The sequence below is a fragment of the Pagrus major genome, chromosome 2 (assembly GCF_040436345.1).
Source record: "Pagrus major chromosome 2, Pma_NU_1.0".
NCBI classification, from domain to species: Eukaryota; Metazoa; Chordata; class Actinopteri; order Spariformes; family Sparidae; genus Pagrus; species Pagrus major.
The window spans coordinates 35,299,145-35,321,163 of NC_133216.1; the positions used below are offsets into that span (position 1 = coordinate 35,299,145).

General features: G+C 40.3%; 1 protein-coding gene across 1 annotated transcript in view; it reads right to left on the reverse strand.

The window, feature by feature from the left end:
* ngef (neuronal guanine nucleotide exchange factor) overlaps positions 1–22,019 on the reverse strand; it is a 158,506-nt gene that overhangs the window by 130,805 nt on the left and 5,682 nt on the right. Inside the window, exon 2 of the mRNA XM_073483788.1 lies at positions 3,180–3,285. Within this exon, the coding sequence (XP_073339889.1) occupies positions 3,180–3,285 (106 nt within the window). The remainder of the gene's footprint in view (positions 1–3,179; positions 3,286–22,019) is intronic.

Sequence of the window (22,019 nt, forward strand, 5' to 3'; positions counted from 1 at the left end):
TCAACCTTAGACTTATGAGCATCATATCGGATTTGGGGGCCCCTTTTATGAGCTGATCCAGGTGTGCTTTGTCAATGGAGGCAGGTTGCAAGCCTCCTTTTGGGACCACTTTGTTCAGTACTCTCTCCACCCTTGTCAGAAACTCAGAAAGTTTCTCACCTGAGTGTTGGCAGAGCATTCTGAAGATAAAGTAGAGCTCTTCGCCTGTTTCTGGTGTTGCTAAGAGTGTTCTCAACCACATCAATGTATTCTGCAGGAGTTGCATCAGGTGTGTTTGAATGTTGCTGTTTGTAATTTATTCTCTATCAAATGTTCTATTTAAATTTTGGTACTACTACTTTTGCTGTCTGGGTCAGAAACAAATATTAACACAAACTATCCCAGCGGTGCCTCCATTTTATGTAGCACCCTATCACTCTCACTGTCTCTCAAGATGTGGGAAATTACTTTGACAAGACTGATTTACCCATGTAGGAACTTAAATTACTCTGCTAACCACAAGAAATAAACTGTTCAACCAAACTGTATGCACTTACTATATTATAATTAACTGACCCCAGACAATGTTTTAAAAGTGAAAAGTTTACTGAAAGTTTTTGCAAAAACACAAATATTTGACCCTTTACAATGAACATTAAAGGTATGGTCTACGATCTGAGAAAGATTTGAAAAAAGCATCCCCACCCCACACACACCCCTCCCCTCTGGGCTCCTAAATCCCTCCCCTCCGAGCTCGTATCACTCTCCCCTCGGAGCCTCCCGCGACACACAGACAGACAGACAGACAGGTTATGTTTTGATATTTTGCAAGACGAAACGGCCGTCAAAGCCCTCGGGTGCACAGTACCAAAAGAGAAGAAAAGAGGAGGAGAAGAAGAAGTCCCAATGTAAAGGTAACATTATGTCATCTTTTTTTAAATGCTGTTTTGTGTGAAGACGTTTCATTTGTATTAGCTTGCTAGCTAGGCTGAAATAAAGCAACGCTGGCTCAACACACTAGACAATGACTAGCTACTAATAAAAAAAAAATGAATAGCTACTAAGAAGGATAAAATAATCATGAATCAAAGTAGAGGCCAACACGTCCGGATGCGCCACCGGTGCAGGTTGTACTCTGTGTTGTTTATTGTGAAATGGTAGTGAATCTTTTATTATAAGGTAATTATAAATGTTATGTTGAACACACCACTTATGCAAATAACTGCTGCAAGCTGCAACAGTTGTTTGTCCTATTCTGTCTGCTATAGTTTTTTTGTTTTTTTTCTGCTTGTACAGTAATAAGTGAATCTACTCTATATCTGTCTAGATGCGCTCAAAAAATATTTCCAGACGCCTCTAACAGCTGCTGGAGAGGGGCCTTCTGATGCAACATCCATACCACTCTCTGAAGCATGTAAGTTTAGCCAATTGTTTGTGGTCTCTTACGCACTGCTATGTTGTTGTTGTTGTTGTTGTGACTGAATGGTACAAGCTTGTTAGCAATTACAGTAAATTTAGGTTTTAGGCAAAAATAAAATAAAGTTTATTTGTACAGTACCTACTTTATATCAAACCTTATTAATTCATTTATTAAACGAAGTAGAATGACACAACAAACTTAACAGTATGGATGTATTCTATGTTTGAATACAGCTACAAGTCAGGTGTCATGCAGCAGCAGCGCTACTACATCAACCACACCACCCACCTCTGAAAGTCAGCTTGAAGCAGGTGAGTTATGTAATTGCATGTTACAGCTGCAGTCACATTACTGAACAATACTATGGTTATTCATAATTTATTCTTCAGATGTGTTTATTGCCTGATGTGCTGTTATTTGTAAATCACTGTGTGACCTTACTGAAGGATTAATATCTATATTTGCATGTGTGTTTGATTTGCTTGCAGGTGAAGGAACAAGCACAGCATGCACTGTTCAACAGCCTGAGAGCTGGCCCTGACTACTACTACTACTTCTGCTATACTTCAATTACTACTGCTGCTGCTACTTGTACTACTTCTACTACTACTACTTCTATTACTACTACATGAGGGTTCTTCAACAGTGCATAGTGCAATCACTTCAGCTGCCAGCATTTTTTTTTTTTTTTTATATTACATTTTATATTGTTATGTTAATATGTCTAGGTTGTTCTTTTAATTTCACTGTGTTGTCATTCTTCTATGTGTGTAATGCTACTGCTACACCTTAATTTCCCAGCTTGGGATCAATAAAGTATATCTATTCTATTCTATTCTATTCTATTCACACTGTATTTTCGCAGTAACATACAAATCTTCTAGTCTACTTTTATTTCTTTCCTAACCCTTCTTTGGTGTGCTACTAGTCCTACAGGCTGGTTCCAAAGCTAAAATGTTAAAAAACACGTTTTAGGAGTTGTATGGTATTTCTTCTTGTGCTGAACCTGTGATGCTTGTTTTTTAGGATTTTTTACATGAATGGGTTCCTATGGGAGCAGAGACTCAACTTTGATTCAAATTTATGGTAATTTTGGAGGATGTACTTTATAGTGCTATTAAATTGTTTAGTGTTAAAATGATGTGCTTCTGTTATTTGGTCCACCCTATATCAATGAGGGCAGGGAAAATAACACAAACACCTCTGCATAATGCAATACAGTTTAACAGCACCATAAACTAAATCTTCTACAATAAAAGTTGAATAAACAACTCTCTAAAATAAAAAAAGGGAACATCATGATGGTAGGGTGTCTTCATATTGACTGTATTAGACAACATCAATTTCAGCTTCCTAAAAAACAGGCAATGGTAGTCTTCTACTGGCGTCCAATGGGCAGCTCTGCTTGGGCAGCTGGTTGCTCTTTGTTTGGTATGGCAAGTTAAGTTCTTATACGGTTAGTCCTTCTGTACTATTACAGTGTTGGTTCGTGAACTTCTAGCATACTGCTTCCCATGATCACAGTCTTCGGAGCAGAACTACAACAATACTACATCAGGAGACTAAATTTTCAATGACAATAAATTAACCGTCAGAGACAATGGATAGGCTTATGTGTGTATTATGTCTCCCATAATATCATAAGCCATTTAGAGTACCAAATTAAAAGAATGAACATGGTGTGTGGCAATGTTTAAACAAGCACATACAGTGATTGTTTGTTTTCTGGGTGTGTTTGTGTTCAACTTTAGGGTTGGGCAGTGAAAGCATGCAGACTCACTGTTTAGCTCCCGACAGTAAAGGTGATTTGTGGGGTACGGGAGAACTCAAGTAGGAGACGCCTGCTGTGCTGGATGGACTTTGGTCCAAACTAGGCCTGGTTGAATCTGGAAAGAGAGAAAGAGGAATAGAGAGAAACGATCACTTGAATTGTTATATTCAGGGGTGAAGTGCTGTTTGTTTAGTACCAAAGCGCATATAAGACATGCATACAGTGCATGTGCATGCACACGGTTACATTATGGCTCATTTTGAAGGTCAAGTAAGTACTGTTCCTACAGTGACAAGTAAGGGTGTCACGATTTCGAAAATCGAAATCGACCGAAATTAAGTCACAATCTTTATTATGATAGGACAAGACAGAGTGGAAGGAAATAGGGTGAGAGTGAGTGGGGATGAGATGCAGCAAAGAGCCACACGGTGGATTCAAACTCTGGGCCTCTGGCGAGGACACCGTCTCTGTGCATCAGGCACATGCTCTACTAATTGAGCCACTGGAGCAATCCAAACATGAGGTGTATTTTAAGTAAGGGTGTCACGATTTCGATGACCGAAATTAAGTCACAATCTCGAACTTCGAATTAAAAAATGGAATCGTCGATGCTGCCACCCCCCCATATCACGTACGGTCGGCTTGCAAAGGGGAAAACACACACACGTTTTGAAGTGCTGCGAGTCAACCTCCTCTAACTTAGCTACTAGCTAAGCCAGTAGCTATTAGCTACAGCCAGTCAAAGATAGCATGGTGTTACACCATTAGTGTTCGGCTTCCGGACCGTGGTCGGGAAGCACAGGGGAGATGATTTCCTCCAGGGCCGAAGTTTATGTTTACCTTCGGAGTGAACCCCCTTTCACGTGTTAAGGTGGTCAGGAAAAAATACCCAGGAGCTTTGCTGTATCTTGAGGAGCCGTCGCCTTTATTCACAGCCAAACTGCAGCCTATATTGTACAATTTATTGCTGTCCCTACTACTGCTACTCCTTTCGCTTCTCCTTCCTCTCCCATTCATTAACTGTCCGCACGTACGCACGCTCCCTCACTCTCACTCGCCCACTCACACCTTACGCACCTTGTACATGTTCAACTGTTTGTTAAGACACTTAATTGTTCAGAGAAGACTATGGACATGGCTGTTTTATTTTTTGTTTGTTTTGTTGTGAACTTCAACAAAACAACTTCTTCTGTGAAGAAGACTGCAGTTACAAAAGAGAAAATAAATGGCAGGTTATTTTGTTTAAGTTTCCAATTGACTGAAGATATGTTATTGTTACATTATGTTGTCAATAAATGTTTTAAATTTGACAATGTAGTGTGGTACATTGCTAACAAAGGTCAGATATTATATTGCAAAAAAAATAAATGTAAAAATCGAGAATCGAATCGAATCGAACCGAACCGAACCGTGACCTTAGAATCGAAAATTTAATCGAATCGAGGATTTGGAGAATCGTGACACCCCTAGTGACAAGCTTAAATACGTTAGCCAATTGACCACATGATTAAATGTTAGACTGACTTCATCATGTTGAGAATATAATGCAGTAATCAGCCAAAACATTTGTTTTGAATGACTACATTTACTTACCTATGCTGAGCATGAACCTACATTTGAAATATCCATTCTGAGGATAGGTTGCAGTGGCATATATCAAACTCACCTAATAGGCTAGGCCTATTTGAAAACATAGTAAGTAGATTCATTTATGAGACAGGAGACATTGAGAGAACTGTAGTGGTGCTGTAAATGAATATTTCTACTACCAATAGTAGAAGTATCAGTGGTGGGAGACAGTCACATATTTGCAAGTCTCAAACAAGTCTCAAGTCTTCAGCTTCAAGTCTCAAGCAAGTCTCAAGTTACTGTGGAAAGAGTCAAGCAAGCCAAGTCGAGTCCCTGCTATAAGTAAAGCAAGTCAAGTCAAGGCATTGTTCAGGTAAAGCATGTCACAAGTCAAGTCATACAAAAGTTTGGATGATTCTGATGATACATCTGTCACCGTGGTTTTTGAGCTATAGTTTTGCAGTAAACACACCGATCTCTTCAGCCTCTCTCCCGGTCTTCTGCTGCTCCTCCCACTGCTTGGGGTCACTCATCCTCTAGAGGTGCTCTTTGCTGCTAGAGTGTCTCTGGGCTTGACTGCCAGTGGGCTTTCCTACCACTGCTCCGCTGCCCAGCCTATCCCCACCTAACAAGCCTAGAGACACTACAGCTGCGACTGCAACTATGGCTCACAATCTGCTGTGTAAGCTCAACCACTCGCTTAGTTTGTCTTTTCAAACCAACCGCAGGAAAGACACAAGCACAAGCACTGGCATAATGTGTCAGTTACGCTAACTGAAATTTTGTGGCCCTTGGAGTCTACTGGACAAGAAGTTAGCGCCACCTACAGGTGAATGACATCAAATTTAACCGCAGCAATTGCAACTGGTGTCTGGTGGTAGCAGCCAAAATTTGTGCAAATTGAATCATGTGTTACAGAGATATAGCATAATTTTATTAATGGCCACATGGTGGTACTGTTAGAACAATGCTTGAGTATGTTGCACACATACTAATGGACAACTTGTATACCTGGGGGTAAAATTGTATGAAATTTTACACATTTGTGCAGTGTGGCTGTACGTACAAGATTACCAAATTTGGTCAGAAATCTGATTTAGCATGGAAGAGTAACACTGCATCGGGCCATGCCTTTAAAAGTTTGACAATCAATTACAGACAAATGGTAAGTGATATCAAAACAACAAATGAATAAGTTTACATTGAAAAATTCAAATTTAGTGAAGATTGGATAAAATATTTGCCACTGGAGGCAAGAAAGGCATTTTCCAAAAAAGTGAAAATTGCCAAAATCAGGATCAAATTCTAGTAGCTCAGCTACATCCAGGGGAATCCACCGTGCAATAAAGTTTCTTCTATGCCAAACGGTTCATGAGTTATTAGCCAAAAAGTAAAATGCGTAATAACTGATCACATATGCTGAGCATATACCCATAGGGAACCTGTTTGCCAAATATATTTGGAGCACTTATAGTTCATGACATATTCATGAATTCATGCGACTCCCATAGACAGCCATTCAAAAAAAGTATCATAGTAAAAAGATCCATACTTCTCATTTACTATCACAAAGATTACCAAGCAAAGGAATAGCCACTATGAGACAAATTTTCTTGGCATATGAAAATTTGCACGATGTGTCTATCTGCAAAACTGTAGGAGAAGCAGTCCTAAAAACTTACTGAAGAAGAACAAGAGCTAGAAAATTGTATTTCCTGCAAAAATACAGTGTGAATGCTGACAGATAAAGTAATTCTGAAAGAAATGCTCAATATGCAGAAATGTGAGATGAATTGCCTGAAATATCATAAAACCAAAATGCATTGCATTACACTGCTGTATAACAACATTAGCTTAAAAGGAACTTGGGGCAGGATTTGTGGAAAAATAAACATGCATTTTAAGTTTTTTAATGCTAATGGGTGATGAAGCTTTCCAAACCAAAAAGAATGAGCCCACCCACGTATCTCTCCATTGCCTTGAACAGGCTGTGTGCTGCATAATGTACTGCAAGACAAGCACGGTGGACCCAAACTAGTGTTTGGGTAGTAATGAATTCTGCTACGGCCAGCAAACGACCCACCACCACACAAAGTCCACTAAAAAGTCATACTAAGAAGAAAACAAAGGTTTTATCAGCGACATGTTGTGAGTCGAAACGAAATTACGACCAAAGCCGGGCTGGCACCTGAATAAACATCGGATACACGTTCGACTCATGGAGGCAGCTTCAACTTGAATTGGGACTGAAAACAGATGCTGACATGGCTCATTTCCTAGTAACCAGGTAAGAAAACATTACAGGTCATGTTTAGAGCTTGATTTGAAAATCATATGAGATCGCCGAGGACTCGGAGTGACCTAACGTGCAAAGTAGCTTTAGCTGCAAACATGTAGGGGAGAGTGGGGTAATTTGTGCCAAGGGGCAAGTAGTGCCACCCCAGTTATCTAGAAAACCATAGAAGAAGTTGGTCACATGACCACATATTTTTGATCAAGGTTTTTTGATTGCTGTGTTTGAACAATTATAGACAACTTTGAAAACAGTTCACACATGTTTTAGTGCTTTAGTAAGCTACACCACGAGTCTATACAGTTAACATGATGCTAGCTCAAAACAGCTGGGGGATACATTTTTTTCAAAATGGTGGGCTTGGGGTGATTTGTGCCAAAGGGCCTGGGTTAAGTTGTACCAGTGGCACAACTTACCCCAACTTATGATTATTTACTATATATTACTTTATTGTATTTTATTGTTATTGTACATTGTATTCTTACATTTGATCACTAAAACTATGTGACATTCTTAATTTTAGACCATGCCACGCAAATACAAACAGAAGACAGGTGGGTTATACAGGGTAAACTATCTTTAAGTAAACCACCCACACCACAAAACCTGGTGGTATAGCCAGAAGCCTTGTTATAGAAAAGTGGCCTTTAATGTTGTTAAAACTTTAAATAAACGTTAAATAAGTAATTTTGTATCGAATTTGTCTTGCTTTTATATAGCATTATTGTTTGTGAGATTAAAAAGATCTGTTTTACTTCAATTATCAACGGCACAATTTACCCCAGTGTATTCTCTTTAATGGCAAAACTTACCCCGCACCGGGGGCAAGTTGTGTCACAAAACCACTTTTTTTTCTAAAGCTATATTTCTCAAACAGTTTATTTAAGATCCAAAGTGATTGTTCTCAGGGATGCCCAACATCCTAAACTATATGTACATATTTTAGTTGGAGGCATTACTGTAATCCCCTTGCTTTAAAGGCAGGTAAAAATTGACACTACTTACCCCACTCTCCCCTAACTTAGTCCACCGCTGTGTACCACTGAATAGTTACAGACTGCGCATTTTCCACGGTCTTTTAGTCTGAAACCGAATAGTTAGAAATATGTCCCTTTTATACGGGACCGAAAGCCCAACCTGTTATCCGGGAGATGACGTTATCAGCTGGATGTAGCCACAGGCTAACGGTTTGTTTGTGTCTGTGTAGTAACATTAGCCGCTTACACACAGCAATCCCGTATCAGAGACGATATTTTTGTCCCCCAATAATAGGCCGTCTTTGCTTTCGCCTGTGCCTTTCAGACCGCATCAACCGTAACGGTAAATCGCCGCGCTTGTGTATCGCTACACACGAAGCAGCCGGGAGTGTGTAGGGGATAAGGCATCAGCTGCACTGCTGTGAACAGTTCATGCGCGCTCCCGCGCCGGCTTGGTTGATGGCTGCAGTTACCCTAACGGCCGCAACGGCCGTCGTGTCACTATTGAGTCTTATTTCTTGATCCTGCCCCAAGTTCCTAAGAGAAAAAGTTTGGAGGTAACTGAAGTAGGCTACTGTCAAAGCTGGAGGTTTAAATGAGGCACCGGAAAGGCTCAATACTGTAATAAAGAAAAGAAGAACAAGTTAAAAAATGCTAAATATATTAAAAAGCATAAAAGGAAGAAAAAATGTATAGTAGTAGCAGAAATATCACAAAAGAGATGAACATTGAAAATGAAGGGAGGAAGGCAAGGGGGAGCAGGAAGGAAGAAGACTGGAGTACAGTGAGCAAGGAAAGACCCAAAAGGAAAGAGAGAGGATATAATTCTCCAGATAGTGAGAATAACCCGCAGGCCAAAGCAATGAGACCAGACAAAAAAAGTAACGACGGGTTTAAAGTTCTAATCAAAGTGAAGGGAGGTGTTGGGTTTTCTGCTGCTAGTCCCCTTAAATTGACAAATGAATTTAAAAAAGAGATAGGTGATGTAATGCATGCCTCTATTCTGCAAAATGGGATGATTTTTTATCATATACAAGTCTGCAAAGCAACAAGACAAGGTGCTTAAGATAAAAAATGTGATGGGTAAGCGAGTTGAGGTGTTCAAGCCATGGTTAAGTTCAGAGGTTAAAGGAGTTGTATATAATATATCATTGGAAGTGTCTGAGCAAGAGTTGTTATCTTGTCTAAAGGGGGGCAATGTTATAGCTGCAAAGCGCATGGGAAGGGGTGAGAATGGAAGAGGAACCACACCTGTCCTTCTTACCTTTTAAAGATGATGTGGTTCCTAAGAGAATCATGTTGGGATACATGAGTTACCCAGTGAGAGAGTATGAAAGACCTCCTCTGAGATGCTTTAAGTGCCAGAGATATGGTCATGTGGCAGCTGTGTGTAGAGGAAAGCAAAGATGCAGACGATGTAGCAAGGATCATGATGGAAAAGAGTGTAATGAACCTGTGAAATGTTGTAACTGTGGGGGTGATCATCCAGCTTCCTACAGGGGATGTCAAAACTATGTCAAAGCAGAAAATGTTGAAAGAATAAAGAAGGAAAACAAAATATCTTATGCAGTGGCAGCCAGAAGGGTGGAGGATAACAGTGTGGTCAGTCAAAGCCAAAGCGCGGCTGTTGCAAGAGAGCTAGTAAATGGAAACACATGATTCAGTTTTGATAAGCAAGAAGGGGCTACTGGCATTCATGGTTCAAACAATGTGGAGGGTTAAAATGGTGGCAAACAAAAAATCAGATGTGGCACGAGAAATTGCTTCTGCTCCAGAAAGACTTCTAGGTTTCAAGGGAATAAATCCAAAGGAAATATGGGAGGTTACCTACTCTCAGAACAGTGCAGATCAAAGTTCAAATGGAAGTCAACATCTAGGCTTAGATGATAATGACAAAGAAGAAATGGGAAGTACATATGGGGACTATGATGGTGATTAGTGTCCTCTGCATTATGTTTTACATAATGCAATGGAATGCGGGAAGTCTAATTGGAAATGGACAAGAATTTAAACATGTTAGATGGGCTTGAAGGGAAACCAGAAATAATTTGCATTGAGGAAACTTGGTTGAAACCGAGACTTAATTTTAAAATACCGGGACATAAATGTGAAAGGAAAGACAGAGAGAATACAACGGGAGGGGGGTGTGCAACTTTTATTAGAAATGGAATTCAGTATAGAAGAATAGAAATGAATACAGTGTTAGAATGTGTCATCACAGAAGTATGGACTGACAGGGAAAATCACCATTGTCAATTTGTATAACTCTTGCATTAATTTAGAAGATAATCATTTTCAGGAAATTGTGGATCAGATAAGTGTACCAGTGGTGTGGATTGGGGATTTTAATGCTTACAATGAGCTGTGGGGAAGCAAGAAGAGAAATAGAAATGGGAAAATTGTAGAAGATTTTATTGACAAAAAAAAGCTAGTTGTGTTAAATGATGGTCGTCCTACATGGTTTAGAACAAGTCGGGCAGTCTCTTCCTCCATAGATATTACAATTGCATCAGCAGAGTTGGCATCAGTTAGTAGGTGGGAGACAATGGATCTGTATACAGTGGGAAGTGATCATGTTCCAATCATTTGTAAATTTGGCAGATGTTTAATTGAAGAACCAGTCAATCTGTCCTTGAGGCTCAATTATAAAAGGGCTAATTGGATCAAGTTTGAGGATGATGTGAATATGGGTTTATCAATAATATATAGTGAGAAAGGGGTAGATGAGTGGAATAGTTCTTTAACCAAGGTAATGAGGTAATGAGGTCAGCTGGACCGAAGAATGTAACTTTGCAGTCTGAGCTAGAAACAGGGCCTATAAAAGGTTAAGAAAACATCTATTAGAGAGCTATGCAATTGAGTATAAGAGACTTAGAGCTAAGGCTAGACGTGTCATCGAGGAGGCAAAGTTGGAGAAATTTTTGTTGTAAAATAGGACCAGATACACCCATAAAAAACATTTGGAGTTTTGTACATAGAATGACAGGGGTTTTTCAGCAGACAGCAATCCCTGTCCTTCACTGTGACGGAGCTGAAGCTGTAAATAACAAAGAAAAAGCAAATATGTTAGTTAAACAATTCCATAAAGTACACAGCTCTAACAATGTAAGTGATGTAAATAGGAGGAGACGATGTGAAGTATTAGGAAAGCAACTGGATAAACTGCAAATTAATAGTGATAATTCTGATTATATCAATTTATTTTTCTCACTAGGAGAGTTACAAAAAGCTTCAAATCAGGTAAAAGATACCTCTCCAGGTAGGGATGGATTGGGGTATCAATTATTTAAACATTCTGGAGAACTGATGGGGGGGTGGGGTGGAGTGCTTGCACTAATTAATAATGTGTGAAAGTGGATGAATGGAGAATGGAAACATGCGGTAATTATTCCAATTGTGAAACCTGGAAAGCAATCAGATAACCCTAGTTCCTATAGACCAATTGCCTTGACCTCTGTCTTATGCAAAATTATGGAACGTATGATAACGGATAGACTTGGGGATAAGCTGGAGAAAAGTGTTTTTTTGTGACTCATCAGAGTGGTTTTAGGCAGGGACGGTCAACAATGGATGCTGTTTTAAGTTTAGACATGGACAAAAAGAAAGCTATTGCAAATAAGGAAGCAGTTGTAGCAGTCTTTCTGGATACTGAAAAAGCATATGACATGCTTTGGAGGGAAGGGTTATTAATTGCACTTTATGACGCTGGAATCAGAGGGAGAATGTTTAACTGGATCAAGAATTTTTTATGTAACCGGACAATTCAAGTGAGGATTGGAAATGAACTATCAGATGAGCTTGAGGTGGAGAATGGAACCCCTCAAGGAAGCATGATAAGTCCAGTTCTTTTTAATATTCTAGTTAATGGCATGTTTTAGTAGAGTGGGGAAAGGATTTGGATTTTCATTATTTGCAGATGATGGGGCTATCTGGAAGTCAGGGAGGAACCTCCCCTACCTGTTTAATCAAATTCAAGGTGCTTTAGAGAAAGTGACTGAGTGGGCTTATGATTGGGGTTTTAAAATTTCTACTGATAAAACTAAATATTTGGTGTTTGGAAATAAGAAAAGTATGCCATCACAGCAAATACAATTGTACAATAACAATCTTGAAAAAGTCAAGTATTTTAAATTTCTAGGAATGTGGTTGGACGAAAGGATGAAAGGGAAAAAACATATTGAAATGGTTTCGTTAAAGTGTGCGAAAATAATTAATGTCCTTAGGTGTGTAGCTGGATCTGACTGGGGGGCTGATAGAGAATCAATGATGAAGATTTACAGATTAATGATAAGATCAGCTATCGATTATGGATGTATGGTTTATGGATCAGCAGCTTCTTCAGTGATCAGTAAACTTGACAGAGTCCAAGCAAAAGCCATAAGAGTGTGCTGTGGAGCATTCAGTACAACTCCAATATCAGCGTTATTAATAGAAATGGGGGAGATGCCGTTAGAAATCAGGAGACATAAACTTGGTTTAGATATTTAATAAAGCTCAAAGGACAAAATGAAATGTTACCAACAAAAAACCTTCTGAGTGAACACTGGGAATTTATGGGAATATCAAAAAAGACTAAAACTAATTTTGCAGAAAAATTAAAATCTGTGGCGCAGGAAATTGGAATTGTGGGTATTAGTGTATGTCCTCCAGTATGTCGTCCAGTTGTTTCATCATGGTTGTTCCAGATCCCATTGTTGACCTAAAGTTGTTGAATAAAAGCAAATCAAGGATGTCAGAGGTTGTAGTAAAAGAGGTAAAGTCTGGCAGCAATTAAAATGGGGAGACCACCTACAAATTTATACAGATGGGTCAAAGGATCACGAAAGTGGGAAAGTGGCAGTTGGTATTACACTAAGATGGATACTTATCGTTCATTTATCGTTATCGAGGTGAGTTGCTCAATATATCGTGATATTGATATGAGGCCATATCGCCCAGCCCTACACCAGAGTACACAGAAAGAATAAACAGGTCTCCAAAAGAGAAGTGGCAAAAATCTTGGGAGAAGGACGGAAGGGTAGGGTGTACTTTTCAGTGCAGGAAAGTGTAAGTAAAGACAAGTGCACTTTTAGATGTAGTAGAAAAGACTCTGTAGTAATCTCAAGATTGGCTCTGATCGGTAAGCATCCTGATGGCAAATGTGTGTGGAGATAGTGAGACAGTAAAACATGTACTACTCCAGTGCAAAATATACTCCAGTCAAAGAAGGACTCTCTTCAGGAAACTTGGAGCAGATGGCGAAACTGTTTTTAATATGCGCACACTTCTAAATCTGGATTCTTGGGTTAAAACAAAGAAATTGGTGGACTATCTTCATAAAACAGGATTGTACAAAAGGATTTGATGTAGGTCTTAATAACAAACAGTAGGGGCAGCAATACACCATAGCTGTGTCCAGTCTGCCTAACTAAAGAAGAAGAAGAAGCAGAAGACAAAAGAGGAGGAGATGCAGGGGAGGGGAGAAAAAGTAGGAAGTAAGGAAGAATTTGCTTAAAGGCGAAAAAATATGAAAACTGTAAGTCCTATTGCTGAAGTAGCATTAGTAGTAGTAGAAGTAAACGTAGCAGTAGTATGTAGTAACAGTAGCAGCACTAGTAGTAGCTGTGTCAGCATTCACAGTAATAAATTCCAGAAGAACAATAGTGTGAATGCTGACTCAGCAAACACACTAATACACTGCTGTGTCAGCATTCACACTTTTAAGTAAGAATAAGAAAGAAAAACACAACATAGCACTGCCGCAATCCTATCTATCAGAAGGACGCACACTTTAACTTTCTCCAACTGTGTGGAAATCAGATGTTTTCACCTCACAGATTATGGTGCATCTTCTGGATGCATTGATATTGGGTCTTTTTGTATTTTAATGCCTCAGAGATACACAATGCACAACTTCCACCACTCGACTTCCTTTTACAATGTTCATTGTACAAGTCGGATAAAGAAACAAGCTGCGTTACACGTCTTACGACAACGAAATAGGAAATACTCCCAAAAAGGGATGTTTCATTACACAACGTAAACAATGTAGATTCATTATACTTCATGCACGGACCCGTTTTAGGTCACTTCCGTTGTGGGTCACTTCCGCTGTAGTTCACTTCCGTTGTAGTTCACTTCCGTTGTGGCTTTTGTATTTGCGTTGTGGCTTTTGTATTTGTGTTGTGGCTTTTGTATTTGTGTTGTGACTTTTGTATTTGTGTTGTGGCTTTTGTATTTGTGTTGTGGCTTTTGTATTTGTGTTGTGGCTTTTGTATTTGTGTTGTGGCTTTTGTATTTGTGTTGTGACTTTTGTATTTGTGTTGTGGCTTTTGTATTTGTATTTGACACCTCTGGGCCACCGTATATACACCGATCAGCCACAACATTAAAACCACTGACAGGTGACATGAATAACATTGATCATCTCATCACAATGCGATGTTCTGCTGGGAAACCTTGGATGCTGGCATTCATGTGAACGCACCACCCATCCAAACACTGTTGTGGACCAAGTACACCCCCCCCACAACAACACTACCCGATGGCAGTGGCCCCCCAGCAGGACAATGGGCCCTGACACACCGTAAACACTGCTCAGGAACAGCTCGAGCAACACAATAAAGGGCCCAAGGTGTTGACCGGGCCTCCAAATTCCCCAGATCCCAATCTGATCAAGCATCTGTAAGACGTGCTGGAGCAGGTCTGATCCATGGAGGCCCCACCCCCCAACATACAGGACCCAGAGGATCCACTATAAAACGCCCACAGGACACCCTCAGAGGTCTTAAGTCCATGTCTTGACAGATCAGAGCTGTTTTGGCTGCACAAGAGGAACCTTCACAATATTAGGCAGGTGGTCATAATGTTATGCCTGATCGGTGTTGTTATGTCCCCTGGGAGATCTAGGGACTGTGGGGAGTAACACATTACAAAATAAAACAACTCCCAAATCAAGCTTCAGGTTTTATTACCACAAAGAAAGATTTCCTCTACAAACACACAAAGTGATAAAGCAAACTGAAAACTATCTTCCCTTTAAAAAAGCTGGGAAGCCGGTGGCACTACACAATAGGTTTCTTCCAACAGAAAAACACAGAAAAAGACCCAGTATGCTCTCGCTTCAGAAAACATACACGCAGCATGGACGCTGCTGGATGAGCCACTGGCACCCGCATCGACACTGCTCTTGTCTCCATGAAACACACATCATGGACACTGCTGGATGACCCACTTGCCCCAGCCACAACTCTGGCCCAAGCTTACATCTTTTCCCTGATTAGTAACTAGAGACAGCCATGCACAATCACCTGCTCCAGCAGCGGGGGGGCAGCACCTAGAGGACACAGAAGCACAGAAAAGAGCAGCCACACCCACACACAACCACTGACGGCTCTCAGGCCCTAACACCCCTTCCCATAAGAACAAACCACTGTTTGATAATATGAGGAAGGAATTTACATCACCCTATAATTAATTACACCAGTGCCTAGTTAAATTTCACAAAAAAAAAAACAACTAAACACTGCCACCATGTCAACCATCACCATAAAGTTGTAATCATCTCACCCAGAGAGAGCGCGTCAGCAACCATGTTGTCAGATCCCCTCTTATGTTTGATTTCAATGTTGAAACCTTGTACGAGCAGGGCCCAACGCATCAACCACTGGTTGGCGTACACAGATACTGGTGATTGACTCGAACCCACATACACCTCAAGGTGCTGCAGGGCGAGCAGCACGACCAGTGTCTCCTTCTCAATGGTCGAGCTGCTGTTTACGCTTCCACATCACGCAAGCAATTAAGTGACCCGACTCTCGGCAGAAGAAACAGACATTCTCACCTCTAAGACCCGATGAAGAATCAGCTAGATGTGTGATCTGCCCTTCCCCTGTTCTCTGATAAGGCTCATGGTGGGAGGAATCACGCTTGACAAAAACACTTTTGTGAGTTAACACAAACTCATCCACAAAAATAGCGGCTTGCTGGAGAGTGGTTACCTGTTTTTCATTTAGATAAACCACAGTACGCTCTAACACACAGTTTTTAAACTCCTCCACTAACATCAGCTCACGCACAAAAGCCAAGTCATCTGCCTTACAGGCTGAACACCATCTGTCAAAGAGGATACTTTTCTCCCTGGCAAAGTCAGCACGAGTCTGGTTTATAGATTTCCTGAGGCCTCAGAAACGCTGTCTATAAGTCTCCAGCACTAGCTCATATGCTCTTAATATAGTGCCTTTAACCTTTTCATAGACCAGACCATCTTCCACAGACAGAAGAACAAGCCTCTTGAGCCTTACCAGCTAACTTACACTGCAAGAGAAGAGCCCATGCATCTTTCGGCCAGTGCAAAGCCACAGCAATGCACTCAAATGCACCAAAATAAGACTCAACCTCAGACTCACGGAAAACAGGCACAAGAGAAATGTGCCTACTTGCATCAAAAGTGCCGGCGGAATCCGACGAGAGCCGTGCACCAGCAGAAACTACGTCAGGTGGATCGGCATTTACCTGCAGTTCTAACTGATGAATCTTAATAGCTGTATCCAACTCCAATCTTCTAAATTCTAATTCCCTTCGTAACTGAAATTCCCGCGCTCTTCATTTTCTAACTGAAAACGAGCTAAACTGACTTTTACACGAGCATCTAACTTCAAACCAGGAGATGACTCCACTGAAATGGGATCAAACTGTGGCAACTTAAATGGCTTTTCCATATCCCCATTACCCCTTACCTTAATGATTGGCGTAACCACCTGCTGTCCGATCGCCTCCCCCACCGGAGAGTAAGAGCGGCCCACGTCCCCACCAAGGGCCGACACCGCTGTCATAGCCCCGGCCGCCAAGCCCGGAGAATCAACAGCTACTGGTAATTCAAAAACACCCAAACCAACCAAGCCACTAAGAAGGGTGGCTTTCATTTCTTTTTAAGCCAGGGAGCTGGATACAGAAATGCCATAATGCTTCGCTATATCCACCAAATCACATTTCCTACACACCTCAAACTGACTGATTGTAGGATTGTCCACAAACACATCCAAATCAAAAGCTGCAATACTCACTGAGAGACAACCAACACAACACACCACAGCTTTATGCTACGTGACCAGCAAACACAGTCAGTTAGGGGCAAGCTAAGCTACTATTACCGGTAATGCTACAGTTACCTTTAAACCTAATCAACAATTCCGAAGACTAAGAGCAAACCTACCAGTGGCAAAACAAAGCAAGTCCTTATGCCAGGTGCCACACACACAGAGAGATAAATAACACGTCCAACCAACAACAACAACTCCTCAGATCCTGCCTCACCCAATCTGAGCGACTTGAAAGGCAAAAACATCAGCAGCCAGAGCCCTGAAATGCCTACCCCCACTGGAGAATTATATCCCCGCCCAGGATTTTTAAACCCAGCTGGACACTCCTATCTTACCTGAGGAAGCTGTTCACACACAAGGCTAGACAACGGACACTAAGAAAACAGTACTCACCAAGGTAATAAACCAAATAAATTTACCGGTTCAAAAGTATCCCAGACAAGCCCCCAAAATTGTTACGGCCCCTGGGAGGTCTAGGGACTGTGGGGAGTAACACGTTACAAAATAAAACAACTCCCAAATCAAGCTTCAGGTTTTATTACCACAAACAAAGATTTCCTCTACAAACACACAAAGTGATAATGCAAACTGAAAACTAACTTCCCTTTAAAAAAACTGGGAAGCCGGTGGCACTACACAACAGGTTTCTACCAACAGAAAAAGACCCAGTATGCCCTCACTTCAGATAACACACACACAGCATGGACACTGCTGGATGACCCACTGGCCCCAGCCACAACTCCCAGCTTAAATCTTGCCCTGATTAGTAACTGGAGACAGCCAGCGGGGGAGTGCAGCACCTGGAGGACATAGAAGCACAGAAGAGAGCAGCCAAACCCACGCACAACCACTGATGGCTCTCAGGCCGTAACAGGTGTAGATACATATAGTAAGATAAGACCAGTTAACAGCGGGAATGAGTCTGTCACAAAACCAGCATCCAATTTGTTGATTTTTTTCATCAAGCCACTTGTGTCTGCCTTCTTACATTCAAGACAACACACGTGTTAAATAAAATCAAGTGCTTATCATTATACACAAGCAAAGTCATGAACAGCACATTCATTGCACGAGCGAGATTCTCAGAAGCTCGCAAGAGTGGAGTGAGCTATCAATGGCTGTGGAATCGGTTCTGTACTGTTTCTGGTTCAATGAACACCGGTCTGTCTGTTGAAATGGCTGGCCTCGATCAACTAATACGTAGATATCTATTTATTCGTCCCCTCAAAATACATTTTCTTTAAAGAATGTTAAGCATTATAAACATTACAGTTTTTAGTGATGTTTTTTCTGTAGTTCATTGCAGAAGAGCTAGTTAGCGTTTGTTATTGTTAGCTAGACGTCTAGCAATAGCTAAGATAAAGTAAGCTTGTTTAACCTCAACGTGAGTTAATGTTAATATCTGTCGTGTTTAAAACTTGAATGTACCATGTGTGTCTAATATCACAAACAATAAAGCAACCGTGACTCTAACCAATGTTAGCTGACTTTAATTTAACGTTACTGTAGTGTCTTAGCATGTTGTGGGGAGTAGTGAGCAGTTACATAAATTTGTTTAAGTTGTATTTGTATGACTGGGAAATTTTAGCATAGTTACAGAGGTTAATTAAAAAGGTGAAACATTATTATCTGCTTGGTGTTTTTGGTGTTACTATCTAAAAAGAAGTCCTGCAGTTAATAGAATAAGTCCCTGAGAAAGCTCCAGTTCACATCTCCTCAGGACATACCAAGACACCAAGTCAGACACAAGTCCCAATGCCAGCTACAGGTAAATGTTGTTGTAAAATGTTAAACCTCAAGACATAAACTACACATCACCACCAGAATGCTTTCTGGACAGGCAGAAGACTGAAGTTTCCACTTAGTTTATTTGTAGAGTGGCCACTGCACTTTACCTCTAACTCCAAACAGTACTATTCTTACCCGCATTTAATGGTGGTGAAATACCTGTCATTTTGACGAGTTTGAACCTTAACCTTTTGTGTTTTATGTCAGTCTGTCTGCAACAAATGTCTATTCTGTACCATTGCTTGCATTTGTGGTCACAGTGTTAGACAGAGCTGTCTCTGTGTCAGTTCATCAGTCTGTCTGCCTCTATACAGAATGTGTAACAACTCCAGCATTAAACAGGAACGGTCACAGAGATTACAAGCAAGAGCTTGCACCAGATAGCCTTATGAGTCCTGAACAGGTGCTGGCAGGAGTAAGTGTCACAGTTTCAATCAGAATATATTTAAATTGTTCCATTTATGTTGCCTGAATATTAAAATGAGGTAAATGTTAGAGGAAAGTGGGGGTTAAACAATCTGTGATTCTAAGATGTTTCTATGTTTACAGCAAATTTCAATGGAACCACATAAGGGCATAGATGTAAGGGACTAAGGATTTGAAACAACCTTACAACATCTGGAAGATATTACCTGTGAAGGACAGCACATCTCCTCCAGGAAGATGCACACAAACATTGCATAGTAGCACATATAGTTTCAGTAACATATAGTGCATCAGTATTTCCACTTCCTTCAGTCACTGTAGCTTTTAATGCCCTAAATGTTCAGTCACATGGTACAGCCCTACGCTTGCCTAATATATTATTATTTGTCAGCAGTAATTCTGGCACTCAACAGCAGCACTGCACTGACAATTAGTGCATGTGCCTTGAAATTAATATGATTTAATTTAAAAACTGTAATTCATGTGAAAGTGGCATTGGGCTTCATAGTGTTGCCATAGCCTATATTCATTTACAGGGCTCTAGACTAACTTTTTCCCAGGTAGCACTGGTGCTACCTAGCTTTTCATTTGGTAGCACAAAAATAAATTAGGTAGCACACCTTATTTTTCTTTGTTGTGTGACATTAATAAAACGTATCATGCCGGTGATAGTTTTTATTTCTATACCATAGTTTTGCCTTGATATGACGTAAGGATTGACAATGACCCAAGCTTGACATTTGTAAAATGTTTTAATCACAACTGATTAAACATGAACAGCTGATTACTGCATGAGCAGTAGACAAAAGGTCTTCTTATAAAGAAAAATAAAATCAAATGAATTTGAATTTGAATGGAGAGAGAGCGGGAAATACACGAGCGACTTATGTGGGAAATTATTAACACGTTACCGTAAAATATCAAATAATATCCCAGGCTATGAAGTTAATCTCCATAGCTCGGGCTATTATTTATCTCATTCACAAAACTAGGCGTGTATTTGAATCCAGGGTATTTGGGACAGGCGATTAATAGGCTACTTCCTCGCAAAAAAACTTGTCCAGCAATACTATTGAAATAGGTCTACATTCTACAACGTAGTTTTATTTATTTATGTTATTTTATTAAAGTATGGCTTTGCATTGTTAAAACATCATGCGAAAACACACGCAAGGGAATTTCGTCTTTACACACCATACGCAGATACCCGGTAGTTGCCCGAATTAAGGGTTCAGCTTCGGGACAAAAAAAAAATATTTCTTTCTATTTGAGGCAAAAGTCATGAACAAAAACGTGTTGAAAATGCGCTGACATTACAAAGTAAACGAAACAATTGTAAGATAATCCACAAGACAAATCACAAGTTTTAAATCAGTCATCACTTTGGACTGATTGACTGACTTACCGGTAGAAGAGGAATCGGCGCATTGTCTACCTTTGGAGTTGGCGGAGTTGTTCAGAAGTGACACCGAGGAAGAAGATTTCGTTGGCTTTAGTGATTATGAGTGACACTGATTGTTTGGTTGTAGCATGTTATATATGCTATATTTAGTCGAATGACTCTACCGTAATATGTTACGTTAACATAGCCTACCAGGCACGTTCTCAGTTCGTTGTTTATGCGTCATATAACGCAGGCTACACTTATTCAGCCTGTTGTTCTCTATTCTATTTTTATTTTAAATTGCCTTTCGTGACATGCGCATGCTGTTATTACTATTCTGTGGAAGCGCATCGTTCGTTTTTCCCGGCAGAAATGTACGTTGTTTAAAGCCCCCAACAGTGCGCTGATGGTCATGAAAATAGAGCCCGAAATGTCTATCCTTGGTGTTGGATATTATCAAATAAATTTCCCCAAAAAATTTGATGCGACTTATACTCCAGTGCGACTTAGCCTATACATGTTTTTTTTTTCGTTCTTTATTATGCATTTTTGGCTGGTGCAAATACGGTATATATTATATTCATTATCAACCACACGTCCGCACGGTCACGGCTGAGGAGGGTAGTGAAAGGGGGGTCCTCTCCAAGTCGCACCGGTGCGACCTGTTTGAAAATTAACTCGCACATTTTGAAATTAGGTCGCATGTGCGACCTATTAGGTCGCACTCTAGAGCCCTGATTTAGATTTTCTCAAGATTTAAGACTTTACAGTACGTGCACTTTATGATACCTTGAGCAAAAAAAAAAGTGAAAAGTGTTACAGTTTGGGCAAACCAGGAATTTTTAACCTATGGACACAGAGTTGCTCATAGCAGCTCGGCTCTGTGTGTGAGATCTGTAATTTACACGATGCCAATATTCTACATAAGAAACTGTGCCTAAGTTAACGTGTTAATTGGGACCAATTTGATGTTTTCTCCCATGATACAATTTCTGATAGTGCTCTGTTCATAAAACAGTTCAAAATCTGTGTCCCCTCCCTGCGTATAAGTCATTTTACTATGTGCACATTTAAACATAAATATAGAAATCTTCATACACCAATGTATTTTGCTCTTTTGCTATTTTTAATTATGTTACACAGAAATACTTCACTTGTGTGTGGATCCTTTTTTTCTTTGTTTCTTTACAAATCAAAACTAACCTGTTAAACTACATTGGTACCATGGATGTATGGTACATTTGTGTTCATGACTGATTTAGCTATTTTCTGTTTATTTCAGTTAAAGTGAAGACTGTTGTAGGCTGGCTAGCAGACATTAAGAGCTTTCGC